General features: G+C 43.1%; 1 protein-coding gene across 2 annotated transcripts in view; it reads right to left on the reverse strand.

The window, feature by feature from the left end:
• The window catches only part of DNER (delta/notch like EGF repeat containing), a 302,394-nt gene that overhangs the window by 11,208 nt on the left and 277,371 nt on the right, over positions 1–13,815 (reverse strand). Inside the window, exon 11 of one of the 2 annotated variants that reach the window (XM_070620042.1) lies at positions 9,841–9,972. The exons of the other annotated variant lie outside the window; for it this stretch is intronic. Coding sequence (XP_070476143.1) covers positions 9,841–9,972 — 132 coding nt within the window. The remainder of the gene's footprint in view (positions 1–9,840; positions 9,973–13,815) is intronic. 2 annotated transcript variants of the gene reach the window in all.

Here is a 13,815-nt window from a genome sequence, read left to right on the forward strand (position 1 = left end):
ATAAATCAAGAGTATCAAATTATGTCTTGTTTACAGACCTGCACACAAATGGAATGGTCTGCACAACACGACCAGGATTTGAAAGGAAGCGGTGAAAATTTAAAAAGAGCTAGGTAAGACCAAAGAGAAGCTAAACTCATGTGGAAAAGAGGATGCCTTCTCTACTTTACCCACACCCCCAATACCCCCACCTCCAGGCCATCACTTCCACATTAGGACTCTGGGGGCCTGGAAACGGGATTCAAGGGTGGGTACAAATAGGTCCGTCTTCCTATGAAATCCTCAGGACTCTTTTCACTGGTCCATTTTAAGTGAGAGTATTTGAGACCTCTGGGTCCTCATATCCTGATCTTAGCAACATCTTCAGTGACCATGGAATCCAAGAGTCAGTATTCTTCTTTGGGGGCGGGGGCAGTGAGGAAGATTGGCCCTGAGCCAACATCTGTTGCCCATCTTCCTCTTTTTCCTTGAGGAAGATTGTCCCTGAGCTAACATCTGTGCCAATATTCCTCTATTTTGGATGTGGGATGCCACCACAGCATGGCTTGGTGAACGGTGTGTAGGTCCACACCTGGAATCCGAACCCGCAAACCCCGGGCCACCAAAGCAGAGCATGTGAACTTAACGACTATGCCACTGGGCTAGCCGCAACCAAGAATCAATCTGCAGCAGAACACAGGTAAACACCCTAACAAAGATCCAAACATGCAGACCCCTTTCCTAGAAGCCTAATGGGAAAAGGTGATCTCTGGATCACCTGCCCCAAGCCTGGACAGTTCTTGAGAGTTTGAGAAGAACAGGCCAAATAAGCGACTTCTGAATCCTGTCCACATCTTCTGACCTCTGAGTTTTTCACCAAGGCCCTTGAAGTCTGGTTTTGCCTTTCGAGGCTGCCTGCCTGGGCTCACAAAGGCCATGGAGCAGAAAGACTGACATTTAGTGCATTCACTGCTCCATCTAAGCCAACTCACTTACAGGAAGATGGACCGACATAAATCACTGCAAAGAAATGGTCGGGATGGAAGGGAGAGGTGTTTTGTGAAACTAGAACCAAGATTCAATCCCCAAATCGGCAGTCATTTCATTTGGCAATACCTGATGCATACTGAGAAAGACAACTCCTTTTTCTGGCTGAAAGAGAAGCGTGAGTCACTTGATTTCCAAGTATGTCGACATTCTCTGAAAAATTCAGTGGTAGGCTGGAGTCCAGGGCTCACAGAGTATGCTATAACACCCATTTAGCATCAACACAAGGCCAGCCAGTACTGTTTCTACTCCAACTCAGCAGAGTGCTCAGATCGGATCACTCTGGCCAGGCCACAGGAGTTCTTGATGAGTTCTTATGGTCGATGCATAACTTCATGTAAATAGCTTACGCGGCTTATCCATTGTGTTATGCAGCAAGTGTACACCACACAGTCACTACAATGGAAAGAGAACTGTAATGGGGGACATGCTCAGCAGTGTCCCAGGCCTGATAAGCTGCCTAAATGGCTTGCATTTCTGACCATCTGCTCTATTTCCCAAAACTCTGCGTTCCAAGCTGTTTAGACTTTTGGGAAAACTTGCTCGAAATTTCTCTGCTTCCTTCCTCTCCCTGCCCCCGCCCTTTGCTTTTTCCACCTAACTGTCATCTATATCTCTTCTGATAAGTGAATGTGGCTGCTTTACACGCTAATGGGGTTAGTAGCCAGGGTGGATCTGAATAAATCCAATACTTGGCCTGAGAGGCAGCAAATTGATCTGCACCAGGTGGCTGCAGCTGCCATCTCCCGGTCCAGGCGCTACTCTCATAACTCATCACTCTGCCGCATCCTGGGAGTCCCACCGCATGAATCATTTACTATGTTGGCTTCAGCATGGCTCGGGGAAGAATTGTGCACCAGAACGCGCTGGATGAGATCATCTCATCGGCCGCAGCAGGTGCATGAGCAGGAACGTATGCACGCGAACTGTTCAGGAAAAATGTCACACTTATGTATCTGAGGGATCCTTTGTATTTTCGTTTAAACTCAATTTGTTTGAGATTTTGTATTTTCCAGAGTGCTTTCACATTGAACATTTCCATTGGTCCTAAAATGTCACCTTGCGCTGGCTGGACAGACTGGCCTCAGAGCAGCTGCTCAAGGTGATATGGGCAGTCAGTGGCCAAGCCGAGAATAAAACCGGACCTACCAACAACCTCCACTCCAGCAAAAGGAGACTATATTAGATTCAAAAATTTAATTCTAGAATACATTGCCTGCATCTGTTTCTTCACTTACCTAGGTGAATGTAGCTAGACAGTTAATTGGCCCACCTATGTTATTTAAAGAGTGTGAAAGTGAGTGAGCGACAGTGTTTTTTGTGTAGATGTCACTCAGATAGTTAGATAATCTTATAAATCATCTGCTGCCTAGAACAAACGCAAGGAGGGATTTCAAATTTCTTTATGTTTTCTATAGCTAAAAGTTAGCTGTATAGTCAAAGCAGTCAATGAGATTGAAAAAAGTTAACAACCCTCGTTATTCTTCAGAAGAGCAAGGAATGCAAAGGGATGGAAAGAATAGCTCATCTCCTTCTTAGGGATCCAGTCATGGAACACATCTTAATTAAGCATCTACTGTGTGCCAGGCCTTGTATTGGGAGGCCGGAATAGAGTAAGGGAAAACAGAGAGGAAAGGGGGCTCAGGGAGCCCCCAGTCTTTTGAGGAATGGAGGGATCAGCAAATGATCACAAAATCAATGTAGAAATACAAGTGGGCTAAGCCAGTGAGGGACAAGCTCTGCGGTGCTACCAGAGCGGACAAGGGTAAGCTCCATCTAATCGGGGAATTGGGGGAGCTCTCATGATGGGAGTCCACAGGGAGCAGGGGTCTAAGGGAGAGTAGGTGTTAACCAAGGATGGGGCAGAGCAGAGGGAAGACTGTCCCAGGCAAAGACCCAGGAGGAAGTGGAGAGCAGAGTGAGAGACTGAAAGGGGCACAGTGTGGCTGCTTGAGGGAGTAGGGCGGAGAGTGGCCAAGTGAGGGGGGTTGCACCTCCCTGAAGGACAGGGGTACCTCCCCACAGGATGGGGGCAGCCCTCCAGCCCCTTAGGCAATAGTGTGGGCTTTGGTTTTGTGTCATGAATGTATTTGAATAGGAGCCTGGCATGGGCCGGGATGGAAACAGTGGTGGGAGGAAGTGTCTGAGTGTTTACATTTGCACTTTGAACAGATGCTTCTGCCCTTTGCAACCACATGGATGAACCTGGAGGACATTATGCTAAAGTGAAATAGGCCAGACACAGAAGGACAAACACTGCATGATCCCTTATATGTGGAATATAAAGGGGAAAAAAGCCAAACTCACAGTAACAGAGAATAGAATGGTGGCTACCAGAGACTGAAGTGTTGGGGGAAAGAGGCGATAAAAAAAAACCAAAGAAAGCAGAATGGTGGATACCAGGGGCTGGGCAGGGGTCATGAGGAGTTATTTTTACTGGATACAGAGTTTCAGTTTTGCAAGATGAAAAGAAGTTCTGGAGATGGATACTGGTGATGGCCGCACAATATGAATGTATTTAATACCACTGAACTGCACACTTAAAAATGATTAAGATAGTTAATTTCATGTTATCAATACTCTACCACAATTTAAAAAAATGTAAAAAAAATTTAAAAGAAAAAAAGCAATATACTTTTAGAAAACTAAAAAAAAAAAACAGAAAAGATGCTTCTGGCTACAAGTGAAGAAAGGGTTTGAGGACCTAGGGTAGAAGCCATGTGGTGTTAAAAAATGAGACAGATCTGTAGGGGCAGGTCCAGTGGCCTAGTGGTTAAGTTCGCACACTCCAACTCAGCAGCCCAGGGTTTGCAGCTGTGGATCCCAGGTGTGGACCTAGCACTGCTTGTCAAGCCATGCTGTGGCAGCATCCCACATAAAATAGAGGAAGATTGGCACAGATGTTAGCTCAGGGCCAATCTCTCTCAAACAAACAAACAAAATGAGCTGGATCTGCATAAGCCAACATAGATAAACATTCAAGATATATTATTAAGCATAAAAGCAAGATGCTGAACAGTATGTATAGAACAGTCCCATGTGTATGGGAGAAAATGGGGATTTATAGTGATGGAACACATCTGGAAGAATATGCAATAAATGGTTAACAGTTGTTACCTTTGGGGAGTGAAGTGGTGGTCTGGATAGGAAGACTAATTTTATTTTTCAAAAATCCTAGTTTATGCAAAAATGAGAAGCAAAGGGGCTGGCCCCGTGGCCGAGTGGTTAAGTTCCTGAGCACTCTGCTGCAGACGGCCCAGTGTTTCATTGGTTCGAATCCTGGGCGCGGACATGGCACTGTTCATCAAACCACACTGAGGCAGCGTCCCACATGCCACAACTAGAAGGACCCACAATGAAGAATATACAACTACGTACCAGGGGGCTTTGGGGAGAAAAAGGAAAAAATGAAAGAAAAAATGAGAAGCAAAGAATCCAATCAATTTGTATGATAAGGACTGTCCATATAACATAATCATTTCATGGGTTTCTTCCACCACTATTAAATTCCATGCATTTTGAGGAGAAGAGGCCCAGGACGTCCATCTCTACTCCTTCCACATCCCTTCCCTGGGTCCCCTGAGCTGTCTGTACAAAGCCTCACAGCAACTCTCGTCACATGTTATGACTCATCCATGGATTACGGGCTCCTGAAGGAGGGGCTGCATCATTATCTTTGTCTCTTGGGCACTGCGCTCAATGTCTGCCCATAAGAGGTCCTTGATTATTCATTGAACGCATAAATCCAAGACAGTCTATTTGCCTACTTCTCAACTGCACGATATCAGTAATTCAATAGTTTAACCATAGATTCAACTGCTTGATGTACATAAGTGGTCAACTGTTAGTCAGCAAGACTGACTATAACTCTGCCTGTATAAACCTTCCAGCTCCGACACAGGTGATACAAAACACACCACTATGTAAAGATTTATAGGAATTTTTAGTTTTAGACCTTGATTCTAGGAAGGCAAAATTTTATTAAAATCAAACAAGAAATTGTGATCAGTTCCAAGATGGTAAGAATGAGGGGGAGAAAACTAAAATCTCACCAGGGTTGTTTAGCTAGTGTCCAGAACTTAAGGTCTCATTTGCCTCAGAATATGAATGAAACACCATAGCTGTCTGAATGATCCTTTTAGGATAGTTCTGGATCCATTTTCTTGACGGTTTTGATAAACCTGTGTGGTCTGCTAGATTTCTGCTTCTTTTTACTGATTGGGTGGCAGATAACTTTAAAGAGGCAAATTTCTAAGAAACATTCATTATTGGAGTAAACACTGGGCGTAGGAGGCAGTCCTGAAATCGCTAAAATGGTATTGATTTGCATGTAAATTCCATTGACATTTCAGAATCTCTAGTGATGGCTGATGAAAAAGTCGATTTGTTTCCACATGCATCACCCTACACTGGGGAGGGCTCAGTTTTCAGTATATGCATGAACTCTAAGTGTGCATTTGTGAGGGTCCCATAAATATTTTATGCTGCATTTCTCTTTTCCATGTGCAATAGGAAACATCCTGTGGTGTTTTATAAGAGAAAAGGCAAGAAGAAGTATCTGCCTTATTATAATTTGTGCTTCCTGGCAGAGTAGGATGCTACTTTGAGGGTGGGTCCTATAATTCTAGAGCTAGAAGGAAGAACACTATTTCATTTAATCTCTCATTTCATGAACAATGAAACTGATTTCCAGAGAGATGAAGCGACTTTCCTCCTTGCGGTTGGTGGGGTGGCAGAAGCCCCAGGCTGGGAACCCACGTCCTTGTTTCTGAGAGCAGCACCTATTCTATTTACCGTATCCTGAAAAGTTTAGTTTGTTTAAATCATGTTTATGCAAATACTCATTATAATGATTAGGATGATGCTCTAACAGGAAAAATTAATTCTAAGTCATCCCAAAATATTATAAATTTTAAGAACAAATGAGGGGAGCAATAAGACACTATTGATAGGGTGTTATGGCTGGCCGAATAATATCTCCCAAAGATGAATACCTCCTATTCCCCAGAATCTGTGAATATGTTACCTTCCATGGCAAAAGAGATTCTGCAGAGGTGTTAAGTTGAGGATCTTGAGATGGAGAGACTGTCCTAGGTTAGGCAGGTGGACCCAATGTAATCACAAGGGTCCTTGTAAGTGAAAGGGGGAGGCAGGAGAGTTGGAGGAGATGAGAGAAAGGAAGCAGAGGTCAGAGTGATGTGACTGCTGGCTCCAAAGATGGAGGAAGGGGCCAGGAGCCAAGTGGGATGAAGAAACAACTTTTGAGAAAAACGACTGTTGTTTTTCTGAGTTGTTGCCTAGACATTTTACAGTAGGGTCACCCTGCTCACACCCAGAGTCTGGACATTTAGATAAGGACTTGAGTTTAGGATTCCCATCCTAAGTTTCTGCTTTACTTTTCCTGGTACATCTTTTAAAATAACCATTTAGAGTTGAGCCCATGAAAAGTAAGTGACCTCTGCCCCAACCACCTTATAAATCATAGGTGCTTGCTACCCTGCTCTCTATCTCCTGCTCACTTGTGACCTGAGACAGAGGACTGCCTTTCCCCCAGCTCACTGCGCCCCTTGCTTCTGGGATCTGGAAGTAGGCAACCTCATGACTCTATTTCCTTTGTGTGGGTGCAATGAAACATCGCCTTCAATCAAAACGACCCTATGGGTTTCACTTCCACAAAGTGGGGGCTCGGATGCTGGGCAAGCTACCTGCTGACCCTGTATGGGTGGCATGTGCCTCCTCATTCCGCATAATCTGATATTCTTAATTCAATACTCCAGCTCCGGCTTCTCAACACACCAAGCAATATGGGCAGCCTTTAGAAGCTGGAAAAGGCAAGGAAGAAGGTTCTCCTCTGGAGCCTCCTGGGGCCCCTTGTTTTCAGCCCAGGGGGACCCACTTTGGACTTCTGCCCTCCAGGACTGTAAGATGATAAATTCGTGGTGTTGTTTTAAGTCATTAAATTTGTGGTAATGTGTTATGTTACAGCCACAATAGGAAAATAATACAGGTTGTCAGTGAAGGTATCTGAGAAAGTGACACCTGAGCTGAGACCTGAACACTGAGAAGAAGACAGCTGTGTTATAATCTGAGGGGAGAGAGCTCCAGACATAGGGAACAGGACAGGCAAAGACCCTGAAGGCAGGAATGAACTTGGCCTGTTGGAGGAAGAGAAAGCAGGACAATGTGGCTGAAGGGAAGTAAGTAAAATAGGGAGGCAGGCAATGTGGCCACCAGAGGCAGAGCTCAGGCTAATGGGAGGCTCCTTTACTACCTTTGACAACTCCGTAGCCCTCCGATGCTATGGAGCTACATGGGCTGTGGCCCTCCTTCTTTTCTGTGTACATCTGAGCTTTCCCGTTGAGATCTACTGACTGGACCTTGTACCATGCAGGCACCTTCCTCTTGGTCTCTGCCCACTGCAGAAGAGCACAGATGTTCAGGGTTAGAAAGAGACCTCACAGGCCACGGGTTCCATAGTTCACACAGGACTGGAGGCCTCTTATATCTTCCCTGCCCACTGACAGGCCAGACTCTGCTTCCACTTCTGGTCTTTGGATCCACTCCATTTGATTCAGACCCAGTTGTCTAGACACTGGCCACTGGCTCTAGCTACTTGTCATCGCAAACGTCATATGCATATTCTCCATTCTTACATTCAGGTGAAAAATAGAAACATCCAACACTGAGCCTGGCAGAGCCTAATCTGTGATGACATTTATTTTAATGCCTTTGGCCTAATGGAAAGGTGCAAATGAGCTCATCAAATGGAAAGTGCTTTTCTGGGCAAACAGAGAGCCCAAGTGTGGACTAGGATGTGTGGTGGGCCACACTGCTACCATGCCCTGGGCACGCATTGTCTAAAAAGATAACTGCCCGTGGTCAGTCCTCCCCAGGAGTAGCACATAGTATAAGAGCTACAGTAGCATAGGAAGAAAGAGAAAGGGCAGCTAGCATTTATTTAGCACCTACTGCATAGCAGAAAACTGCACATATTTGCCTCCCTTATTCTGACAGCAACCTTCTTATTGCCATTTTACAAGTGAAAAAGACAAGGCTCTGAGAGGTAAATTTGTTAGTCCAGGTCACACAGCTGGAATAGGATGGAGCCAGAATTTGAAGCCAATTTTTATCTTTATTATTATTTCATCCTGTATATCTCTTGCCTATACTATCATCACCAGAAGGAAGTAAAATTTTAGATTTTTTATAATTATAGGATTCTACTTCCAAACTTCTTGAGGGCATCCTATGTGTTCCTGAGTTCTTATCCACACTCTCCTATATATTTATCATCACAATTAAGATTTGAAAGTTATAAGTAGGTATTACTCTGCCCCAAAGCACAAAATTATCATTTCACAGAATTACCAAGTTTTAGAACGAAAACTGGTCCCATTTTATGGATAAGTAAATTGAGTTTCAGCACAACTAAATGCAGCCACACAACGCATGCAACGGCCAGCACAAGAACTGAGGTCCTGCTCACCCAGGTCTGGGGTCCCTTTCACCACCACATCCCACCATTCTGGACTTGACATCCTACACCAAATCACAGCCCTTAGCATTTGTCCTATCGGAATCCCTTTCTGTCTCTTTCTTCAGCAAGAGAGTATGTCTCACTCATCTCCAGCAAGGACAGTTGGTCCTAAGACCACTCTGTTTAAGAGCATTTGGGAAGGTTGAGAGGAGGCCTAACATAATTCCCTTCTTCCCCTCTCAATCTCTGAGCCAAGAGCAAAGACAAAGAGTCAGCATATAAGAGCCCAAATAGCACCTTTGGTACAGGTCATGTTGATGCTGGAGAAGGTGGGCCATATTTGTGGACAAGAAGGCTTTCCAATACTTCCACCCCCCACCTCAGACACACACGAAGAATTAGACAAGCCTGTGCAGCCAGAGGCAGTGCAGGGCCACCAGCGAGGGGCCTGCTCTTGAAACATGCACAGCATGGAGGAGTAGAGGCAGCAGACAGGCCAGCCCAGGAAGAAGACAGGGAGACAGACAAACACACAGGGCTATGTATATGTATTTGCTTCCTTCCAAACTCACAGCAGATAAGCTGTCTTTTCCTGATCAAGAGTAGAGAAGGGAGTGAGAGAGGCCAGGAGGGAGCGTTTATGAAAGATGCCCCACCACCTTGACTAATTCAAATGAGAAGAAACCTTTCAAAGCTGAGTTTTTAACAGTTTACAAAACGACGGAAAACCCAATTCCACATCAGTCCTCATCTTCACCTCAATCCTAGTAAACATATTATTTTGATGTATAAAGTCTTGATTGTGACATTTTCAAACTTCTGTTAGCTCATCTTTAGAGAACACTTAGCTGTAAGCAGCTCAGAATGCTTTTCAGATTTTCTTTTATGCCCATCGTCACTGGACGTTTCTTCAGGCAATTGATGGAACCTAATATGTTTGAAGACACTTGAAGACATAAGTGCAAAGTGAGTTCACATTCTGTGTGTTTTTTTAAGTTTTCAGCACAAAGGCTCTATTTTTTGATACGATTCTAATGCTTCTCTGTTAAGCACATTTTTGGCTGTCTTAGCGGCAGTGAACTCTGGATGACATTGGCAAATTCTCATCCCGATGGAGAGGCTGGATTCCGACTCAGGAAGGAGTGGGAGCGGCATAACGCAGTGAGCGAAAGTACTCAGCTGAGACTCGGGGGGCATTGGTGACTCAGGTCATCCCTCTGGGCCTGACCACCTCATCTGAGAGTGACGTGGGGCTGGCTGGGCACAGTCAGCATCCTCTTCTTGTTGAACGAAAATGTGATGTCAAATAACAACAGCTGAGCTGCAGAAATACTTACGGATTTCACAGTTTGCTCCCACCCAGCCGTGTGGGCAATGGCAGGTATAACCATTGGGCTGGTCCAGGCAGGTGCCGGCATGATGGCAGGGGTTACTGTCACATTCATTGATCTCAATGTCGCACTCTTCACCTAGGGAGATACAGAAAAGCAGCAGAGACACAGCTGGACCAGAGGTTCTGTCACCCATCACTTCTCTGGCAAAGCAAAGAGCTGAAGATGGGGTCATGATCTCTAGCAACTGAGCCCCATTTGTTGTTTGTATAAAGTGCAGAACTCTCCCAAAATTCCAGACAAAGATCTTTTACTGGAGGAAAATTTTAAAAGAAAAGAAATGGTACTGGTAAAAAAAAGACCCCCTTTAGGCTATTGAACAAGTTAACTGAAGCCGATTCCCGTGTCTGAATAAACCTTTCGAGGTTTATTGGAAAAGCAAACTTGAGTGCCCGATTTTATTAAAGACATCGATTTTATTTTGGATTTAATCAGCTGAATCTTCTTATTTATTTTTCTGAAACTCCAGAAAGCTGAAAACTCACCAGTTTATGATGTTTTGTAGCCAAGTGTCTGAACGTGTGAGCCTGGACATCTGACTATTTTCTGTAGAGTTCTAGGGCACAGCTGTGTGCCTAGCCTGAGTCAAGTAGGAAAATTTATTCCATTTTCCAAATCCCTGGATATGTTTCTGGGAGGGACTGAAATGCTCAGGAAGAGCATCAGGCCCTCCTAAGGAGAGACGGTTGTGAAGTCTGGGGTTAACCTAAATATGACATAATCCCCCCTGGGTGACCCCACGGAAGCTGACATTCACTCGAGTCCGTCCTTCTCCCATAATAAAAAAGGTGACCTGGAGCTCCTGACCCTGCCTTGACCCAACATTTGGGACATCCTTGCCCCCTTGAGAGAGCCGAGTTTGAACAAACAAAGCAGGACATGGCCTGATGTCACTGTGGTACAAACATCAACTTCCAGGAAATGGCTTGTTATTGAAAGTTACATGAACAAAGCCATCTTCGTGTGATTTTAAAGCCATACTATGAATCAATACAAAACGGGTAGGCTTCTTAAGCTTAAAAGCATTTCTTCAAAGCTAAATGGAAGAGGAGACTTCAAATTGAGGGAATCTCTCTGCAAGGGCTGAAAATGAGAAAAAGAAATTTTACAAATATGCCTCCATTTGCTTAGTTAAATGTAAAAAGTGATCTAAAAAAGCTGTTAGCACTGCTAGAGTCATAGACAAAAGCAAGGGAGCAATCAAATATTTTGTCCGTTTTCAAAAGGCAATACTTCAGTGTACCCTTGGGCAATTACTTCCAGGCTTACTTAACTAGCAGTAAAGTGCTTTTCTATCAGCTATTAGTTTGCATTGTCTTTATTAAACCACCATTTGTCATTCACAGACCACTTCAGAGGGGGAATCTCACACTAAAACATTTCACGTCTGTTTCACGTCACATTCTTTGTGTACCTGGCATCTGACTATTTTATTTTTAAATTAAAATCTGTCAAACAAAACATTTACTACCTCTAGGTGCTACTAGGTTGATTATAATTCTGTAGTGTTGAAGTGAATTTGTTTACTGCAATAAATACAGTCATTTACATCAATAGGAAAGACACGAAATTGATTGCCTCTTACTCACCTATTTCAAAGGTTATCTTTCTATTAATGAGGCATCTCTCTGAGTGGAAAAGGGTATGACTAAACTATTACAAACAGCATTTCATGGTTGAAAAGACATATAAACAAGAACGTGCCAAGAAACGTTAAAAGGAAAAAATCAAAGGCCTTGACAAATACATCCATCAGCACTACTTTCCAACCATTTAGGAAGACAAGCTTAACGGAGATATTGACTAAACAATAGCTTTCTTTAGCTGGCAATCTGAATACCGTGAATTCTGAAATAAGATGCCTTGTTGACTTTGTAGCAATAGCTACAGAAATGGTCAGACTTCTACAGTCCAGCAACCCTCCAAAGCCCCATTCTGCTCCAGAAGTCCAATGTCAACGTCAAACTCTTCTAATCCTCTAAATTCTGGGCTGTCCCAGAGTTGTCAGTCCAGTTCATCCAGTCCTGCTGTGGTCCAGAAATTCCCTAGGGAGGTAAATGTCAAATTCAGGGCCCAGAGCACTCCTGATGCATGTTTTGGTTCTTGGAGTTCTAACATAGTTGGGAGAAGTACCAGATCCCTAGAATTGTCTGTTCTTGGGACCAACTAGATTGGAAGGCTTTGGTAGGAACAGAGAACAGCAGAAGAAAATAGGATGAACTCTTTCTGTTGACATTTATCAAATATCTAAGACCCAGGATCCAAAGGACTAGGGCCCAGAGAAAATCCCAAAACTATCCCAGTCTGGCTTTTCTCACTGCAATGTTCTTAGAGCTATACTGGGAATTATATGACATTAGTTAAAGATACAAACTTCACGCCAGTCAGGGGTTCAAAGAGCTGGTAGCTATTTCCACATGTGCTCTGGCAGAACCCTGGAGTGACGCCCAGTTCTCAGATTCTTTTAGATGGACTCTAATGGCCTGTTTTACAGACTAACACTCCTACATTGCTGGTTTAATCAGTTATTCCCCCAACTGGCTTGCAGTTTGAAGCCTTCACTGTGTCACATGCTGGTGGTAGGAATACAGGGTGATTCTGATGGAGCCACTCAAAGAAAAATTTCAACCAGTAGACTCCAAAGATGACTGCTCTTCTCTGCCTTATGGTAATCATGCTTTCTACCATCAGTCTTACACAAAGTATTTGAAGATTTATTATGAATTATGGAGAGCAAGTTTGGTTTCATCTATGTTTCCCCATACTCAAGAGTATTATGTTTTTATAGGCATTTCAACACCCCACCGTTCTACCTCCAAGCAATATATATTGTAGTTTATTTTAGTAGAAGAGTTCTTAGTATATTATGTCATCTTTCTTTACTCATAGTTGACTTAATAAATCTTTATGCTTTTACTGGCTTGAGCCAGATGACTTTTTCATTGACTTGCTTACTTTTTTAAAATTTGAGTTGGAGAAAAATCAATTACTTTTAAATCATTGTTGTGCTTGAATAACATTTGTAAAGAGAATACTAAATGAAATTTCTACTTGACTAAGACTGGAAATCAGAGTCTGAACTTTAAATCTTTCACAATTGCTTTTCAATCTACCACTTTCTAAGAGGCAATATGTATAGTAGGTATGTATAATAGGTATCAACTTTGGCAGTATTTATGCAAATTTACAAGTGTGCTGTTTAATTCTGTATGCATTCCTCAGATAAATTAAAATGAAAAAAGATAAAAATATCAAAAGTCACTGCTGTTAGTAAATCCTTGGGTTAATAGAGCCTACACTGAATGATATTAATGACATTCATTATAATCATAGTACCTAGTATTAAATACATACCTACTACATTATAGGCACTGGACTGACTGATTTAACTATAACTCCTTCATATTTCACAAGCATTTCATTCCAGATGAAATAAAGCTAAAAAAGTATTTGGAACGTCTTCTACCATGATTGAGTAACTGGAACGTCTTGCCCTCTCACTGTAAATAATTAGACAAGTGGATGAAATATATATTTTTTAAAAAAAACTTTTAAGACATTAGACGACAGGCAGTGCATGACTGTGATTGCTGAGAGAAGGAAACAAAACAGCTGAATACCATGATCATCCTGGCTTTCTGCCTGGAGCCCATTTAGAACACAATGGCTTCACTGAACCGAGGAGAACTGGAGTTTGTGGAGGCCAAGGTAGCTGTAATTTGTAGGACAGACCACCGTAGAAGATAGAACCACTCAGAAAAAGAGCATCAGAACTACACTGCATCTGTTGAGTTTGTTTTGTGTTTCAGTAAGTTGGAACTCCATAGGTCTGGCAACCAAGATGAAAGATGAACAGTTCCCAAAGCTCACAGAAGACTGAGAAGTATTCAAACTCTCACAAGTCTGAAAGCAGATATTTCA

Source organism: Equus przewalskii, chromosome 5 (assembly GCF_037783145.1).
Source record: "Equus przewalskii isolate Varuska chromosome 5, EquPr2, whole genome shotgun sequence".
NCBI classification, from domain to species: Eukaryota; Metazoa; Chordata; class Mammalia; order Perissodactyla; family Equidae; genus Equus; species Equus przewalskii.